At 46.0% G+C, this 23764-nt stretch overlaps 1 protein-coding gene across 2 annotated transcripts in view; it reads left to right on the forward strand.

Annotated features, from left to right (window-relative positions):
* Nucleotides 1-17817: 17817 nt before the first annotated feature.
* ANO9 (anoctamin 9) overlaps nt 17818-23764 on the forward strand; it is an 84218-nt gene continuing 78271 nt past the window's right edge. For both annotated transcript variants that reach the window (XM_040328478.1, XM_040328479.1), the window contains exon 1: nt 17818-18249. In XM_040328478.1, coding sequence (XP_040184412.1) covers nt 18244-18249 — 6 coding nt within the window. In that variant the 5' untranslated portion in view covers nt 17818-18243. The remainder of the gene's footprint in view (nt 18250-23764) is intronic.

Raw genomic sequence — 23764 nt, forward strand, 5'->3', positions numbered from 1 at the left:
GGAGGATTATGGTGTGGGGGTGTTTTTTAGAGGTTGGGGTTGGCCTTTTAGTTCTAGTTTTAGTGGAGCGGTGCGCTGGCAGGGTGTCAGAAAAAGTCCTGCCAGCATACACAGGGTCGGAATTTCCGTAGGAAAAAGTCCGTCTGACTTTTTCCATCAAAAATTCCAATCGTGTGTACGGGGCATTAGGGTGGAGACTGCGAGCCAGGCATTCTCATCCACATAAGTGTCTGACCTTATAAATGCGCTTCTGGAAGAACGGTCAAACATTCCCATAGACACACTCCTAAACCTTGTGGACGGTCTTCCCAGAAGAGTTGAAGCTGCTATAGCTGCACAGGGTGGGCCAACTCAATATTGAACCCTACGGACCAATGGCCAGATTCAGGTAGGGAAGCGTAACTTTGTGCGGGCGTAGCGTATGGTATTTACGGTACGCCGCCGCAAGTTAGAGAGGCAAGTGCTGTATTCACAAAGCACTTGCGTCCTAAGTTACGGCGGTGTAGCGTAAATGTGCCGGCGTAATCGCGTCTAATTCAAATGAGGAAGAGGTGGGCGTGTTTTAGGGAAATTAAGCATGACCCCACGTAAATGACGTTATCAACATACGGCGCATGCGCCGTCCGTGGACGTATCCCAGTGCGCATGTGTCGGATAGAATGCCTAAGATACGTCGAACACTGCCTACGACGTGAACGTAACTTACGCACAGCCCTATTCGCGTACGACTTACGCAAATGACGTAAAAAGATAGGCTTGTTCCGACGTCCATACCTTGCATGGGCTGCGCCACCTAGGGAGCAGCTTTATCTTTACGCCGGCGTATCTCTTACGTAAACGGCGTAACTAATTGCCACGGGCGCACGTACGTTCGTGAATCGGCGTATCTTGCTCATTTGACGCGGAAAACAACGGAAGCGCCACCTAGCGGCCAGCGGAAATATGCACCCTAAGATACGACGGCGTAGGAGACTTACGCCGCTCGTATCTTAGCCTAATTTAAGCGTATCTGGTTTCCAGAATACGCTTAAATTTACGACGGCGTAGATTCAGAGTTACGACGGCGTATCTACTGATACGCCGCCGTAACTCTCTCTGAATCTAGCTATCACACTGCAATGCCATTAAAGTTAATGTGCGTGTAAAGGCAGGTGTCCCAATACTTTTGGTAATATAGTGTATGCGGCCCCAAGGTGTGGCCGGTTGGATCTGATTTCTCTACCTATGTGAAACTCAACACTGCTGGATGGATGACTGAAAATATATTGAGCACAAATATGTGTGGCGTATTTATCCTTCTCATTACAGTCTCTGCAAACAGTATGCTTAAAATAGAAACATACGTAAAAGCCTACGGTAAAGGATAGGCGCACTTCTAATAAAGGCAGCAGGGCAGGTATACCTGAATGGTGAACAGCACATTATTCAAACTGAAGCTGTCCCTGTTCAAAAAACATGATCGGTTCGTAGTTCTCAGCCTGCCTACATTCCAGGAAAGATTTACATGCGACAGCAAATGAACAATGCAAACCCTGGGGTTGATTCAGGTAGGGGCGCGCACTACTACGGAGGCGCAGCGTACCGTTTTTACGCTACGCCTCCGAAAATTACGTGCGCTACGCTTCATTCATGAAGCAGTAGCTCCGTAATTTGCGCGTGCGCTCCGTAAAACTGTCCGGCGTAAGCGCGCGTAATTTAAATGATCCCGTAGGGGGCATGGATCATTTAAATTAGGCGCGTTTCCGTGCTGAACGTAGTGCACATGCTCCGTCGGGAAACTTTCCCCGACGTGCATTGCGGTAAATGACGTCGCAAGGACGTCATTTGCATCAACGTGAACGTAAATGGCGTCCAGCGCCATTCACGATTCACTTATGCAAACAACGTAATTTTCAAAAGTCGCGACGCGGGAACGACGGGTATACTTAGCATTGGCTGCCCCTGCTAATAGCATGAGCAGCCTTACGCAGAAACCGACGAACGCAAACAACGTAAAATGCGAACGCCGGGCGCGCGTACGGTTGTGAATCGGCAATTTGCATACTCTACGCTGACCACTACAGGAACGCCACATAGGGGCTATCGTAAGAATGCAGCCTACGATACGACGGCATAAGAGCCTTATGCCAGTCATATCTTAGGCTGCAGTCGGCGTATCTAGCTTTCTGAATCAGGAGAAGTCGATACGCCGGCGCAACTAAGCAATTACGCTGCGTATCTATGGATACGCAGACGCAATTGCTTTCTGAATCTACCCCCATGTGTACATCGGGAATACAGAAAGGGGAGCCCTCTAGTGTCACCATACATGATACAATCCGACCGCCCAATCTTTGTACATTCAACTTTAGATTTGCCAAAACTATGTAATATGAGGACCAACCCAACCTATCCAATCAATTTGTATCCAATCAGCCAGGTCCTTGCACTACATAGCTGTTGGCAGATCTAAAGCTGGCCATGCACTAGTAGAAGTTGGTACAGTAAAACCTTGGTTTGCGAGCATAATTCGTTCCAGAAACATGCTTGTAATCCAAAGCACTTGTACATCAAAGCATTTTTTTTTTTTTACAGGGTATAAAAGAAAAGAGAGGCACCTCTAAGTGTAGCAATAAGTTGCTAAATGTTGTACCTTCATTAAATGTAACCATATTACTACACTTAGAGGCTCCTCGCTTCTTTTTTATACTCAGTTGTGACATGACGCTACTCTTATATCAAGACATCGCTTGTATATCAAGGCAAAATGTATTAAAACATTTTGCTTGTCTTGCAAAACGCTCTCAAACCAAGTTTTTACTGTACAAACATTTGTATGAAAATTCTAGGGAGAACATTCTTAGAACGCTCTTGTCATCATTGAGTCAAATACAGTGGAACCTTGGTTTAAGAGTAACTTGGTTTGAGAGTGTTTTGATTTGCGAGCAACTTTTTTTTTTAATTCCGACTCGGTTTTCAAGTGTTGACTTGCAAGACGAGCAAAATTCAAGCTAAATAGGCCTGCAGTACCTCATTTGGCCTGAGGTACGGGGGCGCAGAAGCTGAGCAGAGCCGAAAATAGGCCTGCATAACCTCATTTGGCCTGAGGTATGGGGGCGCAGGAGCCAAGAAAAGCCGAACATTGGCCTGCAGTACCTCATTTGGCCTGAGGTATGGGGGCGCAGGAAACGAGCCAAAGTGTCCTCGGGCCTTTTCGCCCATTTTCGGCGCTCTCTGCCACCCCCCCACCTCTGGCCGCATTCGGTATTGCATCCCATTGAAGTCCATGCGGAACAAATTATTTTCGTTTCCATTGACTTCAATGGGAAAACTCGCTTTAATATGTGAGTACTTTGGATTACGAGCATACTTGTAATCCAAAGTTCAACTGTAATAAGATTTATCCACTTTAGGATTAATGCTAGAGTTCCTTAATGAGCATAACTATGACCACCAAATCACTGCTAAATGACGAAGTAACAGGAATGTCCTCACATTGGAAATGTCCGGTATCTTCAGCTCACTTTGTGTTGGTGCACTTGGCGTCCTGTTTGGCAGGATGAGCAAAGTGTATTTGAAGGTATCCTGGCAGACAAAATCCCCATCCCTATCCCCATTGAGAACGTCCTATTGTGACGAAACGCGCCTGGGAGGGCGCATAGTGACGTCACCACGCTGTTCGAGGAGGATTGATTATTGTACTCTTCCGGCCGGAAAGCTTTTATGCAAATTTCTTCTATTTCTTTTGTAAGTGTATTACTTTATCTACTTATTAAACCATCAAGACGGTATTATGCTATGGTCCGTCTTCTTTTCCATGATATCCTAATATTGTCACGGACCTTATGACATGCTGAGGAGTATCCCGGGTGATCAGTCTCATTCCTGGTTTAAAACACTCTGCATTGCAAGCTAAAGACCGCGGCTGGGTTACAGCCGATTGCTTTTTGTGCTTGCCCTCTGGTAAGCGGCCATTTAATACAGTGGTGGGCACTTTTATTTGTGTGAAGCACTGCAGTGTCACCCAACAGGATTTGTTTGATTTACGGACCAATGTACAGCTGATGGACTCAATTGAAATGTTATTTAATTAACTGCACATTAATGGTGTAGGTTTTGGGCAGTGGCAGTGCGTCCATAGTGAGCGTAAGAGCGCCGCCCCCAGTGACAACAATTGATGGGCACAGTGAGGCTGCAATTCACTACATCTCCCAAGGTGCTTTGCAGCTCCTCTCTCCTCATTGATTCTCTCCTCTTGCCAGAGAGGAAGCAGAGCAGGCAGTTGTGTCTATTTAAGTACCGGTCGGCGCACTGTGGAGTGGATTCCCCCCTCCCCGCAGCTTCTGACAGGCTCACTATCAGCGAGCCTGACTGTGTTAAAGCGGGAGTTCACCCTACAAAAAATTCTAACATTACATTGAGCTGACTTCTAACAGTACGCTGATCTTTTTTTTTTTTTCGTACATACCGTTTTATTGCTATTTTACCCCCCCGCTTCCGGGTAGTGAATACCGCGGGACTGGGCGTTCCTATTCACAGGCTAAGTGATTGACGTATGACCAAAAGCTTCCCACCGGCGCATACGGGGGGGAGGATTCCAAAAAGTGGAAGCTCTGTTTTTGGGTGGATCTCCACTTTAAATCCCCTTTCTTCGCCATTCTAAAGGCGGCCATACACGGTTCGAATTTCGAAAGAATTTTCTTTCGAAAATTGCTCACGTCCACGCGATCTGAATATCGGACAAAAACGATCGTTCGAGGAAGAATCGTACGATTTTCAGATCGTGTGCACACTACGTTCGAGAGCCGATCACGACAGTTCAAACGATATTATTCTATTGGATTTGCACGAAAATTTTCCTCCGTACGATACCAGATCGTATGATTTTCATTTAGTCAGTAAAATTTTCATCCGAAAATACAACACAAATACTTTACAACACATGACATCACTTCCGATTTTTTTTTCTGTCATATGAGAATTTTCGTGACTTTAGTAACCCTTTTCAATTTCTACTTGCGAATATTAAACGAAAAAAGTCGTACGATATTCAGATCGTGTGTACGGGGCATTATGCAAGCTTTACACTCACTACTTTACATTGTAGAAACGTGTAATTTCTTCAGTGTTGTCACATGAAAAGATAGAATAAAATATTTACAAAAATGTGAGGGGTGTACTCACTTTTGTGAGATACTGTATATGTATATAGAATATTTACCTTTTAGCCCTGGTTCACATTCATTCGATCTGACACGTCAAATCGCATGCCAATTGGCGGCAATGACATCTTCTGAATAGGTGTGACGATTTCCAAAAGTGGTTCCTGTACTACTTATTCTGATTTTCGGGGGGGGTTTCCATTGACAACTATGCAGAAACCCGTACAGTTGTCTCTGAAATCGCCCCCGAAGTCGGGACTGAAATGCGGGAATGAAATCCTGCGAGTTGAGCTGAAAAGTCCACCGCGCCTATTTTGGCACTTCTCTCCTTCATGTAAAAATCACAATTTTTTTGCTAGAAAATTAATCAGAACCCCAAACATTATATATATATTTTTTTTTAGCAGACACCCTAGGGAATAAAATGGTGGTCATTGCAACTTTTTTTTCTCACACGGTATTTGCGCAATCATTTTTCAAACACCTTTTTTGGGGGGAAAAAAACAGTTTTATGAATTAAAAAATAACAAAACAGTAAAGTTAGCCCAATTTTTTTGTATAATGTGAAAGATGATGTTATGCCGAGTGAATTGATACCTAACATGTCACGCTTTAAAATTGCGCACACTCATGGAATGGCGCCAAACTTCGGTACTTAAAAATCTCCATAGGTGATGCTTTAACATTTTTTACAGGTTACTATTTTAGTGTATTTTAGTCTAGTGCTAGAATTGTTGCACACACTCTAACGCACGCGATACCTCACATGTGGGGTTTGAACTGCGTTTACATATGTGGGCGGGACTCGCATGCGTGTTCGCTTCTGCGCATGAGATAACGGGGACAGGGGCGTTTTTAAAAATATTTTTTTTTTATTTAATTTTTATTTTACTTAATTTTTTTTTTTTATATACTTTTTTTTACATTTTTTTTTTCACTTTTATTCTTATTACAAGGAATGTAAACATCCCTTGTAATAGGAATCAGTGTGACAGGTCCTCTTTATGGAGAGATGTGGGGTCAATAAGACCCCACATCTCTCCTCCAGGCTTACAAGCATGAAATCACGATCACATCACATGCCGACAGCCGCGATTGCGGCTTTGTTTACTTCCGGGTACCGGGCGTGACGTCACAACGTCGCATCCGGGCCTCCGACGGTCATAGAGATGACTGGTGACCACCTGGTCACCAGTCATCTCTATGGTTTCCAGGCAGCGCCGACCGATTCGCTCTCCGGGCCCCTGATGGCACGGGAGAGCCCGGAGAAGCACCGGATGGTGGCGGGAGGGGGGATGTCCCCTCCCGCTGCCTATAAGAACGATAAAGCGGTGGAACCGCCGCTTTGATCATTCTTATCGTGTACAGAATCGGCGGCTGAAGACGGCGATATCTGAATGATGCCTGTAGCTGCACCCATCATTCAGATATCACCGCACAAAGTGGAGGACGTCATAACCGTGGACAAGTGGTTAAAGGGAAACATTTTTCCTGCAAGGTAAAAATGCAGGAAAAACATACCAGTTCACATTGACCGCGACTTTTAAATTGCGCGACTTTATTTGAAATTGCAAGATTTCAAAGCCGCATGTCAGTGCGACTTTGAAGACATCTATGCAACTTCATGCAATAAGATGCAAATGCCATGCGATTTGACAAGTTGCGCCAATGTGAACGGTGTGGGGGGGGGTTACTGCTACATAGTGCACAAGTGTCTATAGATGGCATTGGGTAGAGCCCACCTATTTCTGCAGGTGTGGCCGGGGGCATGAACTGCCACACACTGTGTATGATAGTTCACACCATATACTGTAGAGAAGGTCATACACTTTAGAGAGCAGATCTAAGTGCAATCAGATCTGACATCTAATATTTGTTTTTCAATGTAATAATAACTACTGAAGCTCTTGAAAGGCTCCCCAGTCTCTGGCTCTCTTCATCATGAGAAGAAGGATGAGTAGATGTGTGTGTTGTGGGTTGTGTGGCTTTGTTGGGGAACACATTCTTATTTTCCCACTGTAAAGTATAATGATGTACAACCACATGTGGCCACACCCGATCCGTCAGCAGTGGGCTTTCTATGCTTTCCTATGAGAGAGAAGAAAAATGTACTAGGCAGCAAAAACACGATCAAGATCTAATGCCGCGTACACACGACCGTTTTTAATGGTCTAGACTCTAGAACAAAACAAAGGGCTGGATTCAAGTAGCTTTGCAAATTTTTTACGGAGGCGCAGGGCAACATTTTTGCCCTGCGCCCCCGCAAATTTACTGCGCTGCCCTTGATTCACGGAGCAGTAGCTCCATAAATTGAGTGGGCGCGCCGGCAAAATGCCCGGCGTAAGCGCGTGCAATTTAAATGATCCCGTAGGGGGCAGGAATCATTTAAATTTGGCGCATTCCCGCGCCGAGCGTAGAGCGCATGCTCCGTCGGGAAACTTTCCCGACGTGCATTGCGGCAAATGACGTCGCAAGGACGTCATTTGCTTCAAAGTGAACGTGAATGGCGTCCAGCGCCATTCACGATTCACTTACGCAAACTACGTAAATTTCAAATTTCGCGACGCGGGAACGACGGGTATACGTAACATTGGAAAACCGCCGTACGGAAACGACGTAAATTGCGTACGCAGGGCTCGCGCAACGTTGTGAATCGGTGTTAGTATGCAATTTGCATACTATACGCTGAGCACAACGGGAACGCCACCTAGCGGCCATCGCAAGAATGCAGCCTAAGATATGCGGGCATAAGAGCCTTATGCCGCGCATATCTTAGGCTGCAGTCGGCGTAACAAGGTTCCTGAATCAGGAGCATTCGTTACGCCGGGGCAAGTAAGCAATTGCGCTGTGTAACTTATGGTTACACAGGCGCAATTGCTTCTTGAATCCAGCCCAAAGTTTTTTTCAACCCGATTCTTGTTAAGCCGGCCTTGCCTACACACGATCGTGAAAAAAAAAATGCTCAAGCAAAGCGCGGTGACGTACAACACGTACGACGGCACTATAAAGGGGAAGTTCCATTCGGATTGGCGCCACCCTTTGGGCTGCTTTTGCTGATTTTGTGTTAGTAAAAGTTTGGTAAAAGACGATTCGCACTTTTCTGTCTGTTACAGCGTGATGAATGTGCTATCTCCATTACGAACTCTAGTTTTACCAAAACGAGCGCTCCCGTCTCATAACTTGCTTCTGAGCATGCGCGTTATTTTCACGTCGTTAAAGCCCACACACGACCACTTTTTACGACGTTAAAAACGACAATGTGAAAAACGACGCGAAAATTTTGAGCATGATCTAGATTTTTAATGGCCATTTTTAACGTCGCGAAAAATGCTCTGGAGCCCACACACGATAGTTTTTAATGACATATAAAAAAAAATTTACTTTTCACATCGTGTGTACGTGGCATCAGAGGCGCTAAAAATTATTTAAAAGAATGGCGCTCGAAGCGTGTCATATATTATGCTAAAGCAGGGGTCTTTAAACTATGGCCCTCCAGTTGTTCAGGAACTACAATTCCCATCATGCCCAGTCATGTCTGTGAATGGCAGAGGTTTACAAGGCCTCATGGGATGTGTAGTTTTTCAACAGCTGGAGGGCCGTAGTTTGAAGATCCCTGTTAGACATGGTGACTGCTTTAGTTTTCTTTTTTCCAGAGCAACAATAATTTTTTTTTATTCAGATCCTCAGAGAGTTCTTTGCCATGAGGTGCCATGTTGACCAGTGACCAGTATGAGAGAGTGAGAGCGATAAAACCAAATTTAACACACCTGCTCCCCATTCACATCTGAGAGACCTTGTAACACTAATGAGTCACATGACACCAGGGAGGGAAAATATCTAATTGAGGCCAATTTGGACATTTTCACTTAGGGGTGTACTCACTTTTGTTGCCAGTGGTTTAGACATTAATGGCTTTGTGTTGAGTTATTTTGAGGGGACAGCAAATGTACACTGTTATACAAGCTCTACACTCACTACATTACATTGTAGCAAAGGGTCATTTCTTCAGTGTTGTCACATGAAAAGATATAATAAAATATTTACAAAAATGTGAGGGGTGTACTGTAGATGATCAAGACATACTTAAAAAAATAAAATAAAAATTAACACAGTTGATTGATAATAAATGTCTTCAGCTAAACATGAAAGAAACGTTTTTGTGTTATTCATATTCTCTCCCTGACAGAAAACGCCCCAGCCAAAAACTGCTGATACCAGCCTCTGTGTGCATGGATACATAGGATAACATGCTGGGGAGTTTATTGACTGCAGATAAAAAGTCAAAAACAGCAGCTGTAAAAACATCCAGTGTGCGTGAGGCCTTATTCTAAATGATATATTGCAGTTTACCAGTGGCTGCATCTGTTTTCTTTTTCAGGCTATGAACATTTTCAGCAAATATAGAAAAGGCCTATCCGTCTCGGCAAAATGCAGTGAGCATGCCTGTTCATGTAAAAAAACATACAAAACAAACACATTTTTCTAGTGTAGCGTAAGGCACAGAGGGCCATATTCACAGTCATTTACCCTGGCGCAGCGTATCAGAGATACGCTATGCCGCCGTATCTTACCTGGAGGAATTTCGAATCCAGGAAGATTTCGCGCCGTAAGTTACGGCGGCATAGTGTATTTCTCGGCGCGTATTTCAAATTGGGCGGGTAGGGGGCGTGATTCATTTAAATGAAGCGCGTCCCCGCACCGATTGAAATGCGCATGCTCCGTTTTGAAATTTCCCGCCGTGCTTTGCGCGAAATGACGTCGCACCGACGTCATTTTTTGAACGTAGACGTGAGTTACGTCCTTTCCTATTCACGGACGACTTACGCAAAAAAAAAAAAACTCAAAATTCGACGCGGGAACGACGGCCATACTTTAACATATCAGGTCTATCTATACGCCACGAAATAGCAGCTTTAACTTTACGCCGGGAAAAGCCGACTAGCGACGACGTAAGAGAATGCGACGGCTGCGCGTACCTTCGTGGATCGCCGGAAAAAGCTAATTAGCATACCCGACGCAGAAAACGACGCAAACTCCACCCAGCGGGCGCCGAAGGATTGCACCTACGATCCAAGGGTGTACGAAGCCGTACGCCTGTCCGATTGAAGCCAGAAGCCGTCGTATCTTGGTTTGAGGATTCAAACTAAAGATACGACGCGGCAAATTTGAAAGTACGCCGGCGTATCAGTAGATACTCGGGCGTATTTCTTCTGTGAATCTGGCCCAGAGTGACCAGTGGTAGTTCTTTGGTTGGTCCCTAGATGTCCCCTGTCAGTGGTGTGTTAGCTGTGACTTTAGGGGACACTGGGATTAAGTGGCAGCCCTGCCCTAGTTGAGTGGCAATTAGGGGATACTTACAGTATCTCACAAAAGTGAGTACACCCCTCACATTTTTGTAAATATTGCATTATATCTTTTCATGTGACAACACTGAGGAAATTACAATGGAAAGTAGTGAGTGTACAGCTTGTATAACAGGGTAAATTTGCTGTCCCCTAAAAATAACTCAACACACAGCCATTAATGTCTAAACCGCTGGTAACAAAAATGAGTACACCCCTAAGTGAAAATGTCCAAATTGGGCCCAAAGTGTCAATATTTTGTGTGGTCACCATTATTTTCCAGCACTGCCCTAACCCTCTTGGGCATGGAGTTCACCAGAGCCTCTTCCACTCCTCCATGACGACATCATGGAACTGGTGGATGTTAGAGACCTTGCGCTTCTCCACCTTCCATTTGAAGAAGCTCCACAGATGCTCAATAGGGTTTAGGTCTGGAGACATGCTTGGCCAGTCCATCACCTTTACCTTCAGCTTCTTTAGCAAGGCAGTGCTCATCGTGGAGGTGTGTTTGGGGTCGTTATCATGTTGGAATACTGCCCTGCGGCCCAGTCTCGGACGACTTAGGCAAACGACATAAAATTTTTAAATTTAGACGCGGGAACGACGGCCATACTTAACTACTTGCCGACCGCCCACCGCCGTTATACGTCATCACTTTAGAGATGAATATCTCGGTAACGGTAGCAGCTGCTGCCACAATCGAGATATTCATCTCTTCTGTGGGCGGCCGTGTTAACGATAATGGCGGTCTCCGCGGCGAATCCGCCGCGAGATCGCCGTTATCGGTGGCGGGAGAGGGGCCCCCCCCCCTCCCGCCGCTGTTCCGCGCCCTCCGCCGCTTACCGGAGCCGTCGGTAGCGGCGGAGGAGATCGCGACCATCCGGCAGCTGGGCGGGGACGAGACTGAAGGAAAAATCTCCTTCGCCCGTCCCCATAGCTCCGCTGGGCGGAAGTGACGTCAAAACGTCAGTCCCGCCCAGCGTCTTAAAGAAAAAAATTTTTTTTTGTCATTTAAACCTAAATATGAGATGTGAGGTCTTTTTGACCCCAGATCCCATATTTAAGAGGACCTGTCATGCTTTTTTCTATTACAAGGGATGTTTACATTCCTTGTAATAGGAATAAAAGTGATAATTTTTTTTTTTTTTTTTTTCAGTGTTAAAAATTGTAAAATAAATAAAAATAAATGCGAAAAGCAAAAAAAAATTTTTTTAAAGCGCCCCGTCCCGACGAGCTCGCGCGTAGAAGCGAACGTATACGCGAGTAGCGCCGACATATGAAAACGGTATTCAAACCACACAAGTGAGGTATCGCCGCGATCGTTAGAGCGAGAGCATTAATTTTAGCCCTAGGCCTACTCTGTAACTCAAAAAATGCAACCTGTAGAATTTTTTAAACGTCGCCTATCAAGATTTTTAAGGGTAAAAGTTTGACGCCATGCCACGAGCGGGCGAAATTTTTAAGCGTGACATGTTGGGTATCATTTTACTCGGCGTAACATTATCTTTCACAATATATAAAAAAATTGGGCCAAATTTATTGTTGTCTTATTTTTTCATTTAAAAAAGTGAATTTTTTCCAAAAAAAGTGCGCTTGTAAGACCGCTGCGCAAATACGGTGTGACAAAAAGTATTGCAATGACTTCCATTTTATTCTCTAGGGTGTTAGAAAAAAAAAATATATAATGTTTGGGGGTTTTAAGTAATTTTCTAGCAAAATAAAATGGTTTTGTCTCGTAAACACCGACTCTGAAAAACAGGCCCGGGGCTAAAGTGGTTAACATTGACTAGGCCAGACAGGGGGCAGCTTTATCTTTACGCGGCGTACCTCTTACGGAAACGGCGTATCTTTACTGCGACGGGCGCACGTACGTTCGTGAATCGGCGTATCTAGTCATTTGCATATTCTACGCCGAACTCAACGGAAGCGCCACCTAGCGGCCAGCATAAATATTGCACCGTTGTATCTTAGATAGGTTTAAGTGTATCTCAGTTTGAGAATACACTTAAACTTACAACAGCGTAGATTCAGAGTTACGTCAGCGTATCTACTGATACGCCGGCGTAAAGCTACCTGAATCTAGCTAAATTTCTTTTAACATACATGAGAATGTCTTCTGGACATGCACTGGGGTCACAGTGGGGTTCATTATTGGTAATCTTTGGACAGGTGAGAGAGTGTCCCGGGGAGGGCAGGTTATGCCAAGCTGGGTTGCCTTGCAAGTGTTTTCTTAACATGACCTGTGTTGGGGTCTTGAGGGACCCCAACACAGCTGGAACAAAGGAAGGGAATCTACTGTGGCCTGGGCAGAAATGGGTTAAAGGGTTTCCGAGTTCAGCCGAGGTGTCTCCGAGTATTTCTGAGTCTCTCCGGTGCCCCCCCACCTCTGGCCACATGCGGTATTGCATGCAATAGAAAGCAATGCGGAACAAATTATCTTTGTTTCCATTGACTTCTATGGGGAAACTCGCTTTGATATGCGAGTGCTTTGGATTACGAGCATTCTCCTGGAACGGATTATGTTCGTAATCCACGGTTCCACTGTATAAGGAAGATGAACAAAAGTAGGCCATTGATGGAGAAATTAGTGTAGCCATGAAAGGACAGGAAGTGTGGGCCAGATTCACAAATGAGATACGACGGCGTTTCTCCTGATACGCCGTCGTATCTCTGTTTCTATCTATGCGACTGATTCAGAGAATCAGTTACGCATAGATAGCCAGAAGATCCAACAGGTGTAATTGTTTTACACTGTCGGATCTTAGGATGCAGTACCGCGGCCGCCGCTGGGGGGAGTTCGCGTCGTAAACCAGCGTTGGGTATGCAAATTAGGAGTTACGGCCGATCCACAATGGTTTTTCGCGTTCGCTACGTCGCCGCTAGTTTATTTTCCCGTCGCATAGTTACACTTTTTTTTTGGTGCCTTAACTTTAGTCAGCAAGTGTATTGCTGTCTAAAGTATGGCCGTCGTTCCCGCGTCGAAATGTAAAAATCAACGTCGTTTGCATAAGCCGTCCGGGAATACGGAAGTACGCTACGCGCGTCGCCGTTCAAATAAAATAACGTCACGGTGCGCAAAGCACGGCGGGAGTTAGGAAACGGAGCATGCGCAGTAGGTCCGGCGGGGGAGCGCGCCTAATTTAAATGCCACACGCCCATTTGAATTGGCCCGCCTTGCGCCGGAGGCCGAGGGCGTAGGTTTTCATCGCAAGTGCTTGGTGAATCAGGCACTTGCGATGAAAAATTGCGGCGGTGTAACTTATCTAGGATAAGTTACGCCACCGCGATTCTACGTGAATCTGGCCCTGTGTTATTTGCAGGACCACCAAGTGACAAAAAAGGGGAAAGAAGCCTAAAAAAAAATAAAAACCAATGCAGATAACACCTCCAAGGACTGGTATTTTGGGTTTACATACGCTTAAGGGTTTTGTGTGGGTTTGATGTCTTTTTCAGAATCTACAGTCGGGTTTATTTGTTATTGATTATCCGTTTGTCTTGTTATTTTCCTCATATACCATAAATAAGGAGAATGTACTGGTGATAGCAGTATCAGATGGAAATTATTTATTAACATGTTTTACTGCTGGAAAGGGCCACCAATCCAATAAACCTGCTGTTTGATAGGAAAATAAATATGTGCTATAAAACAGACTCGGGCCGTTCGATTGTTATTTACAGAGCAGGGAGTGAAAATGTGTCAAAGGAAAACTTGTAAAAAAATGATTTATACTTATCAAAAACATACATATACATTTCTGAAAAGGCTAAGGCCTAGTACACACGAGAGGATTTCCACGGATTTGGATCCGATGGAGTGTACTCACCATAGGATCGAAATCCGCGCCGAAATCCCCTCGCGATGACGTGTCGCGACGTCGCCGTGATGATGACGCGGCGACGTGCGCGACGCTGTCATAAAAGGAATTCCACGCATGCGTCGAATCATTACGACGCATGCGGGGGATCCATTCGGACGGATTGATCCGGTGAGTCTGTACAGACCAGCGGATCAATCCGTTGGGATGGATTCAAGCGGATAGATTTGAAAGCATGTCTTCAAATTTTTATCCGCTTGAAATCCATCCCAGGGGATAAAAATCCGCGGAAACAGATCCGCTGGATTGTACACACCAGGGGATCTATCCGCTGGAGCCGGTCCGCGGATCAATTCCAGCGGATGGATCCTCTCGTGTGTACGGGGCCTTAGGCTGGGTTCATACCATCGCCGCATGCGTAGCATAGCAGGGGTCCGGTGCGTCCTGGTTCACCGTTTCAGGTCCGATTTCAGCCCAAATTTGGGGGCTGAATTTGGACCTGAAACAGACCAAAAAAGACACAAGTTATTTCAGCAAAACGCACTGCGGAGATATGTGAACCGGCTCCAGGGCCGGCGCTAGCGCAAGGCAACATGGGCACTTGCCTTACGGCGCCAGGGAACAGGGCCAAAAATTGTCAGTGTCTCTCCCGTCTCTGTCCCAGGATTACACACAGCAGGCATCTCCCGCTGTGTGTGTCGGAGCTTAGTGTGTTAACTTTGGCCGCGCTGTGAGAAAAGTCCCGCCCTCCTCCTAGATCAGCTCGTGTGATAGGCAGAACAATGCGTCTATCACACAAGCTGATCTAGGAGGAGGGCGGGATATTTCTCACAGCGCGGCCAAAGTTTTCACACTAAGCTCCGATACACACAGCGGGAGATGCCTGCTGTGTGTGAAGTGTAGAGCAGGACGGAGGGAGGGAGGGGAGCGCTGCAGCCACACTGGCAGTGTGTGTGATAAGTTCTCTCTCATGTCACGCTGCACCAACGGCCCCTCCTCTCTTCTCGTCCATCCCCATTTGCTTGTGACATCATCTGGGATGGACGAGAAGAGAGGCCGCCGGGGCAGCGTGACATGAGAGAGAACTCATCACAGATGCTTCCTGCATACTGGCTGCCAGGTAAACGCTGTGCCCCAATGTGCTCCAATATGCCCCGATGTGTGCCAATATGCCCCGATGTGTGCCAATATGCCCCGTGCCGTGATGTGCCATGTGTCCTGATGTCCCGTGGCCTGATGTCCTGTGTCCCAGTCTGCTGTGCCTCAATGTCATGTGCCCTGATGTGCTGTGCCCTGATGTACTATGACCTGTGCCCTGATGTGCTGTGCCCTTTACCCTGATGTGGCCTGGTGTGCTGTACCCTGATGGGCTATTCCCTGATGTTCACTGTGCCCTCATGTGCCCTGATGTGCTGTGCCCTGTGCCCTGATGTGCACTGTACCCTGACGCGTGGTGCCCTATGCATGCGTGCATGCGTCGTGGGGGCGTCAAAATGCACCTTCACCTGAGTTGGCAAAAATCCTTGCACCGGCCCTGACCGGCTCCATAGAGAGCCAGTCACATTCTCCTTCTATGCATCCAATTCCCATAGGTGGGAACCCAGCCTAAATGTATTAGGCCCCATGAACTCAGATACATTCCAGTGTATTATATATTGTGACTTCCCGTGCCACAGGAGCCTCAGATATTACTTATAACCATCCATACAAGCAAGTGGCTGTACACAGCTGAATTTGTATAAATGTTGATGACCTCTGTGTTGCGCTTACCCATGCAGTGTATTTCCCTGTTTGCTCCACTTTCATGGAAGAGCACCAGGGATTTTAAACTAAAGGACTTTGCAGTCTTTAGTCTTGACATCCATGTGCAAGAGGCCTTATGCCGCGTACAGACGGTCGTTTTTTGTGATAGAAAAAAAACGACGTTTTATGTGATGAAAAAAAACGACGTTTTTCAAACTTCATTTTCAAAAACGATGTAGCATACACACCATCGTTTTTTCCAAAAGCTCTAGCAAATCGTGGTTACGTTCAGCACGTACGACGGCACTCTGTTCCATTCAAACTCGCGTCCTAACTTGCTTCTGAGCATGCGCGGGTTTAAAAACGTTGTTTTAAACGTCGTTTTAGCCTACACACGGTCATTTTTTATGACACAAAAAACAACGTTTTGAAAAACGACACAAAAAATTGAGGCATCACATAAAGTGATGGTGTGTACGCGGCATTAGACTTTTTTCAGACGGGGGGGGCAATGCTTACAGCCCTCTGAATAGCAATCCACAGTGAATTGATTTTCTAAGGATGGCAGCATGGCAGCTGTCAGGCGTTCAGGAGGCACCGCTGCCACCTCCTGAGATGGTATGTTTGTTTTGTTTTTACTTTATTTTTTATTTAATGGCTGGGCGTCAATTTTTAATTGCAGGAGCACGCCTTAACTTTAAGATAAGCGTGTGGTTTGCGGTTGTGGTGCAGCCCCATTGATCTCAGTGGATGAGTTTGGGACCCCATACCATCTAATATCATACACATTGGGCTGCATTTAGGCCTCTTGCACACCAAGGAAATAAACCTTTGCTTTTGTAGCTTAGTGGCATTTTTTTTTCTTTACAGATCTGAGGCCAGGTTCACACCTATGCGAATTGAGTGCGGCTTAAACCGCATCTAATTCGCAGGACATTTCAAAATACATTGTTTTCAATGAGGCTGGTTCACATATGTGCGATGCATCCGCACTGCGCATTGCCTCCAAATCGTGTGTGGTTTTTATGTCTTGCGGTGCGGCTCAGGTGCGAATTCAGTCCCATTATCTTCTATGGGTATGCAGCTGAATTCGCAGATGTGTTCATTTCTCTTCAGTATTTGTCTCATTCAGCTCAATACACTTCCCCCCTTCCCCTCCCCTCTCCCAGGTCTCCAAATTCGCACCTGATCCGCAGCTAAAACGCAGTTGATCTGCAGAACACCTTATAGAGAAATTCGCAAAGACAACGGAGCTCCAAAACGCAACGCACTAGTGTGATTCAGGCCTAACATGTTGGGTATCTATTTACTCAGAGTAACATCATCTTTCACATTATACCAAAAAATATTGGGCTAACTTTACTGTTTGCGTTTTTCTTTTTTAATTCATGAAAGTGTATTTTTTCCTTTGAAAGACCCCTGCGCAAACACTGTGTGACATAAAATATTGCAACAACCGCCATTTTATTCTCTAGATTCTCTGCTAAAAAAAAAAATATATGTAATGTTTGGGGGTTCTAAGTAATTTTCTAGCAAAAAAATACAGATTTAAATCTAGGAAATGCACATCTTTCACATCATTTATCAGGTGAAAACTGTCTTTTTAAAACGTCATACATTTGAAAAAAGTGCTGTGAAACTTCTGGCTGATACCTGATTCAGGTGGTCGGTAAATAAAAAAACAAACGCCGTCATTGCAGTGAGCAGGTTATTATAACCTGAAAGGCGGGGAATAGGGCTGATTGTAGTGCTGGGAGTGGCCCTCCTAAGCCTTTTACCTGTAGATCAGCTGCAGACACCTCTGCCTTCACCCCCAGGCATTCAGGGAGGAGTGACAACAATCACGGAAGTCCCAACTTATCTGGAACTCTAAAGAATGGGAACTGCAACTTCGCAAGATTAGAAAATCGAAAAACATTGGAAAAGGAAAGTGTCAGGTCATTAGACAGGTGTGTGGGCAGGACCCTGCCCACCTGTGCCCAGGTACACATAGGGATGGTCCGGGGCACCGCAGACATTCCTAGGGGAAGGATAGGGCAGCGAGGAATGTAACCGTTCATGTCCCATGGAGATCACAAAGATTTCAAAGCTATGAAAGAGCAACTAAACCATTGTCAGTGAAGGTGCAAGGCTTAGACTGATACTTCTCTGGAAAAGGGACTTATCAGGAATTACAGGATACCTGAGGACCGTGACAGCAAGATGCAGGTAAGAACTGATACATACATGCATGTCTTATCTGTTATTAAAGAAGGAATTAATAGGTAAAAGTCTATATTGTAAGTCGATGGACTGTCTAATAACTGGACCAAGTGGACAGTACCAGGGCTTTTTTTCAGGGGGAACTCAGTTCCACCACCTCTGGCTCAGACCCTTTGGTGCCTGCTCACCACAATCACTTGTAAACACAGAAGTCTGGTTTCTGTGTTTACAAGTGACAGCTCTGCACTCTGTGTTTAACCCCCTGAAATCTACACTCTGTATGTAATGCAATCCTGGTATTTAATGCCCCTTTAAGACCCTTCTACTGTTTGTGAAATTTGAATGGGGTCGTGGTTGAGTTCCTGCACCTATTTTCTGAGAAAAAAAAAGCTCTGGTTATAACCCCCCCCCATCGTAATACAACATCGAAACATTCGCCGCAAAAACTGACTTCCCCCTCCCCATGAAGAATAAGTGACTTTACCGGCTATTTAGGACCCATTTACATTGTTGTGACTTAACACACATATTCCGATATGCTAAAATAAAAGTGACATGGTTCCCCACAATAAAAATCGTTTTCTGTTTCTATCTCGTGCATTTTGAAAAATTTTACTTTTTGTTTTGTTTTTTTGGGTTTTTTCTCTGCATTTTAGTGCATTAGGAGACCCATAGAAGTCAATGGCAGAGCTTTACAATGTGTACAGTATATAATGTGTTGGGATGCATTGGCAACTGCTATCAATGAGCCTTGATTAAGGCCTGGTTCAAACTGATTTTGCAATTTTAGATGCACTATATCGCATGACAGTAGAAGTAAGCTTGCTTCCTATGGTGCCTGTTCACATCAATGCAGTCCAGCTGCCAAATTACTTTGGGAAAGGCTCCTGTGCTACTTTGGTGTGTGCGTTTTTTTTTTTGTCCATAGATTTTCTAGGAAATGCATCTATATGTTTTCTTTTATGCATTATTTTATTTTTTTGCTTTCAATTTGTGATGGTTGTTAGGAGATGGAACCCACCAGCATCCTAGCAACCAGTGACTCATCCCTGCTGTCAGCAGCAACATGAGTCATCGCTTATTAACTTCTTGCCGACCCACTGTAGTACATAAAGTGTGGCGGGGCGGCTCGAACAGGTACCACAATGTACCTGCAGGGACGGTGCTACCACTAGCCAGCTGTCTAAGGCACCCTGCTGCCTAGGGGCGCCCAGCCACTGGTGTTCCTACTCTCTTCTCTCTGCAGCAAGCAACTAATGCCTCGTACACACGGCCGGACTTCCCGAGGGGGAAAAAAAGTGTGTAGCCTCCATCTGACTTTTTTTGTCAGAAGTCTGACAGACCTTAGAAAACCTGTTCTCTTTCTTTCCGACTGACTCACGGCGGACTTTTGCACGGTCAAAAGTCCGACCATGTGTACGAGGCATAAGTCTTAGCATCAGCAGCCGCTCCGTTCGCAAATAGTGTCAGAGGCGCAGTGGCGGCGGAGGACTGTGTCTGTGTCCCGACTCCTGAATGAATGAAAGCAAGCAAACATTCATTGATGGGCACTGGTAGGCTGCATTAATGGATGCCAGTGAGGTTACATTTTATGCACCAGCCCTGTGTACCTGCACGTCTCGGCTTCCTTCCAGGCTCAGGGCACGTGCCCCCTTTCCACAAGTACTGTTATGATTAAACACAGCGGGACCTAGTCAGCACCTCCCAGCCAAGTTGACTAGGGATGAGCTCCGGCGTGTTCGCACACTCCACGTGCAGAGCCCGCCAGGAAGTCTGCACAGCGCTGCGCTAATCACAGGTAGGGAGACATTGTCCTGATGCTCAGCTGCAGAGATCGGGAAATGTCTCCCTGCCTGTGATTAGCGCAGCGCCGTGCAGACTTCCTGGCGGGCTCTGCACGTGGACTGTGCGAACATGCCGGAGCTCATCCCTAATGTTGACTGTCAACACAGGGAAATTATCTCTCTGTTTCTTACCCCTGCAAAGCATCTACAATACTTTGTAGAATCGCCCTTCGCTGCAATTACAGCTGCAAGTCTTTTTGGGGATGTCTCTACCAGCTTTGCACGTCTAGAGAGAGACATTTTTGCCCATTCTTCTTTGCACTCTAACAGGTTTTCTTATACGATTGCCCTGTATTTGACTCTATCTTCCCATCAACTCTGACGGCTTCCCTGTCCCTGCTGAAGAAAAGCATCCCCACAATATGATGCTGCCACCACCATGTTTCACGGTGATGTGCAGTGTTAGTTTTCTGCCACACAAAAAGTTCAATTTTGTTCTCATCTTCTTCCACGTGTTTGTTGTGTCCCCCCACATGGCTTCACGCAAACTACAAACGGGAATTCTTTTGGCTTCCTTCTTGCCACTCTTCCATAAAGGCCAGATTTGTGGAGTGCACAACTAATAGTTGTCCTGTGGACAGATTCTCCCACCTGAGCTGTGGATCCCTGCAGCTCCTACAGAGTTACCATGGACCTCTTGGCTGCTTCTCTAAATTAATGCTCTCCTTGCCTGGCCTGTCAGTTTAGGTGGACGGCCATGTCTTGGTAGGTTTGCAGTTATACTCTTTCCATTTTTAGATGATGGATTGAACAGTGCTCCGAGAGATGTTCAAAGCTTTGGATATTTTTTAACCCTGCTTTAAACTTCTTCACAACTTGTCTGGTGTGTTCATTGGCCCTCATAATGCTGTTTGTTATCTAACAAACCTCTGAGGGCTTCACAGGACGGCTGTATTAATACTGAGATTAAATTACACACAGGTGGACTCTATTTACCAATTTTAGTTAGGGGTATCAGAGTAAGGGGGGCTGAATATAAATGCACGTCAGGAGTGTTAGATTCTTGCGTCCCTCCATCACGCTCTGTGCTTCCTTCCTCTAATTCTATGTCACTAGTGAGTCTTGTAGTGATGGGGGGGGGGGGGGGGGTCAGAGAAAGGTACAAGCTAACTGCGGGGAACATACTCCATCATACTCCATCGCGGCGATACCTCACTTGTGTGGTTTGAAAAACGTTTTCATATGCGGGCGCTACTCACGTATGCGTTCGCTTCTGCGCGCGAGCTCGTCGGGATGGGGCACTTTAGAATAATTTTTTTTTTGGTTTTCTTATTTATTAAGAAAACAAATTACAAGGGATGTAAACATCCCTTGTAATAGAAAAAAAGCATGACAGGTCCTCTTAAATATGAGATCTGGGGTCAAAAAGACCTCAGATCTCATATTTAGACTTAAATGCAAGAAAAAAAAGGAAAATTTGTCATTTAAAAAAATGACAACAAAAAAATTGTCTCTTTAAGACGCTGGGCGGGACTGACGTTTTGACGTCACTTCCGCCCAGCAAAGCTATGAGGACGGGTGGGGGCCATCTTGCCCTCACTCGAGTCCTCACTGAAGAGCCAGCAGCATCCGATCTCCTCCGCCGCTACCGACGGCTCCGGTAAGCGGCGGAGGGCGTGGAAGAGCGGAGGGGGGGCCCCTCTCCCGCCACCGATAACGGCGATCTCGCGGTGAATCCGCCGCGGAGACCGCCGTTATCGTTTACACGCCCGCCCACAGAAGAGATGGATACCTCGGTTGTGGCAGCAGCTGCTGCCGTTACCGAGATATCCATCTTTAAAAAGAGGACGTATATATACAGTGGGCGGGCGTTAAGTGGTTAACCAGCAAAACAAGTTTATTGAGATGTAGTCAAGGCATACAGTTATGACAACACAGAAATTCTATCAAGATCCTGTACACATATACTATTAACAGTAACATTGTCGTCTTAAACCAACATAGTAACTCAAGTATATCTCCGTGCATATTCTGCACAGCGGTGGCAGACACAAACAGCAAGCCACACACACCACGATTTCTTTGTGGTTGAATCTTTTAGTCCCCTTGGCCAATTTCAAATAATATCTCCTCACATCACCCAGAGCAAGTCTCCCCATCCTCCGCTATTTTCAAAATTTAGTGGGATATCTGAACTGTATTCAGTTCAGATACAATGTTACATGGCTAAATTGACCTCTGCTCCAGCTTTGGCTGAGTTGGTGTATTTCCCACGGTCACCAGCAGGTGTCGCTGTCACTTCTGGTTCGTGATGGAAGGTACAACAAGCCGAGGTGTATTGGGTGTTCTTTCCCAGAAGCTACCTAGTGGGAGGGTTTTACCGCTGGGCATGCTGGGAGAGGGTACTTAAGGGGTGGACGCCATGCTTCTCGCTCTTTCACCTTGTGGCCACTCTGGCCCAAGGTATGTAACAGCTCCTCTTCAGCCTCGGGATCTGCTGGCCCAAGGCTTTGTTACTGGAGGTAGGCCCAGAATCTATTTGGGGCCTACTGGTTCGAGGGTGGTCCTGTGTTGTCTGTCGAGCCGAGCAATTGAAGGAATCAGGGGAGGACTCATCTTGGAGATGACACAGCGGAAGGCTGGTATCTCGAGAGGAGCCTGATGCCTCAATTGGAGGATGCATCCTAACCAATCCACCTCACAGTATTGCCGGGTCAGCTTAAAGGACTTCCTTATACTGTGCAGTTGTGTTCCCTTTGGGAAATTCTGATAACTGAATTCTGTGGCAGAGGATCGTTCAACAGTTACTATCACTACCAAGTCTGTGACAGAGACTTTTTTTCTTTTTTTTTTTCCGTCCGTGCATCATCCTGGCTGCTAGGCCAGTGAGCAAGATCCAGTAACAGCAAGTGTACCTGTCCCCAGGATCTCAAGTTCTTCAGTGATCTGTGCAAGGTACCTGAATTCCCCTAATCCTCCATCCTCTTCTGCTAACGTTGTGTAGTGCCATGCTCCCATTAAGTAGGCGCTATGTGTTAAATTTTAGTTGTCTGAGCTGTAGTTTAGCTCAAAAGGATTCTGCAAAATTGTTGGTTCTGTTTTCAGTTCAGCTGGGTTGCACAAATTTCCCCTTGACTGTGCTGTTACCACAGGTCAAGGTTGGAAAGGCAGCAGGCTGGATGCATTGGGTATCTCTTTCCCAGAAACAGCTCAGGGGGCGTGGTCAACCCGCTGTGCATTCTGAGGAGGGGTACTTAAGGGACAGACACTATTTTGCCGAGCTGTTTCGTAGCCTCTGGGCCGGCTGGTCCGAGGCCTCGCAACTGAGAACAGGCCCAGGAGTTTCTGGGGCCTACTAATCCAGGGATAGTCCTTCGCTATCTTACCTACGGGAGGAAGCTGAACCAGTGGGATTCAATTGAGGGACGTATCCTGGCAAATTTGGCTCACTGTGCTGCCAGCTTGGCTGAAAGATTCTTGGCACTGCGAGTCGTGTACTTTACTTTAATGGAACTATACAAAGTGTGCGAGTGGTTACACGATCTTGTGGCAGAAGATCGTGGGACGGCCTGACAACACTCATCAAGTCTGTGGCAGAGACTTTGAAGAGCTTCGCACCAGCTGCTAGGTCAGTGAGAGTAGCCTATCTGGTGGTTGCTGAAATCCAGTGTGGAACTGAGTTTAATCCTCTGGATCTAAGTTGTACCAGTGATCCGCAAAGCAAAGGTACCTGAGTC

This window comes from Rana temporaria, chromosome 11, assembly GCF_905171775.1.
Source record: "Rana temporaria chromosome 11, aRanTem1.1, whole genome shotgun sequence".
Lineage (NCBI taxonomy): Eukaryota > Metazoa > Chordata > Amphibia > Anura > Ranidae > Rana > Rana temporaria.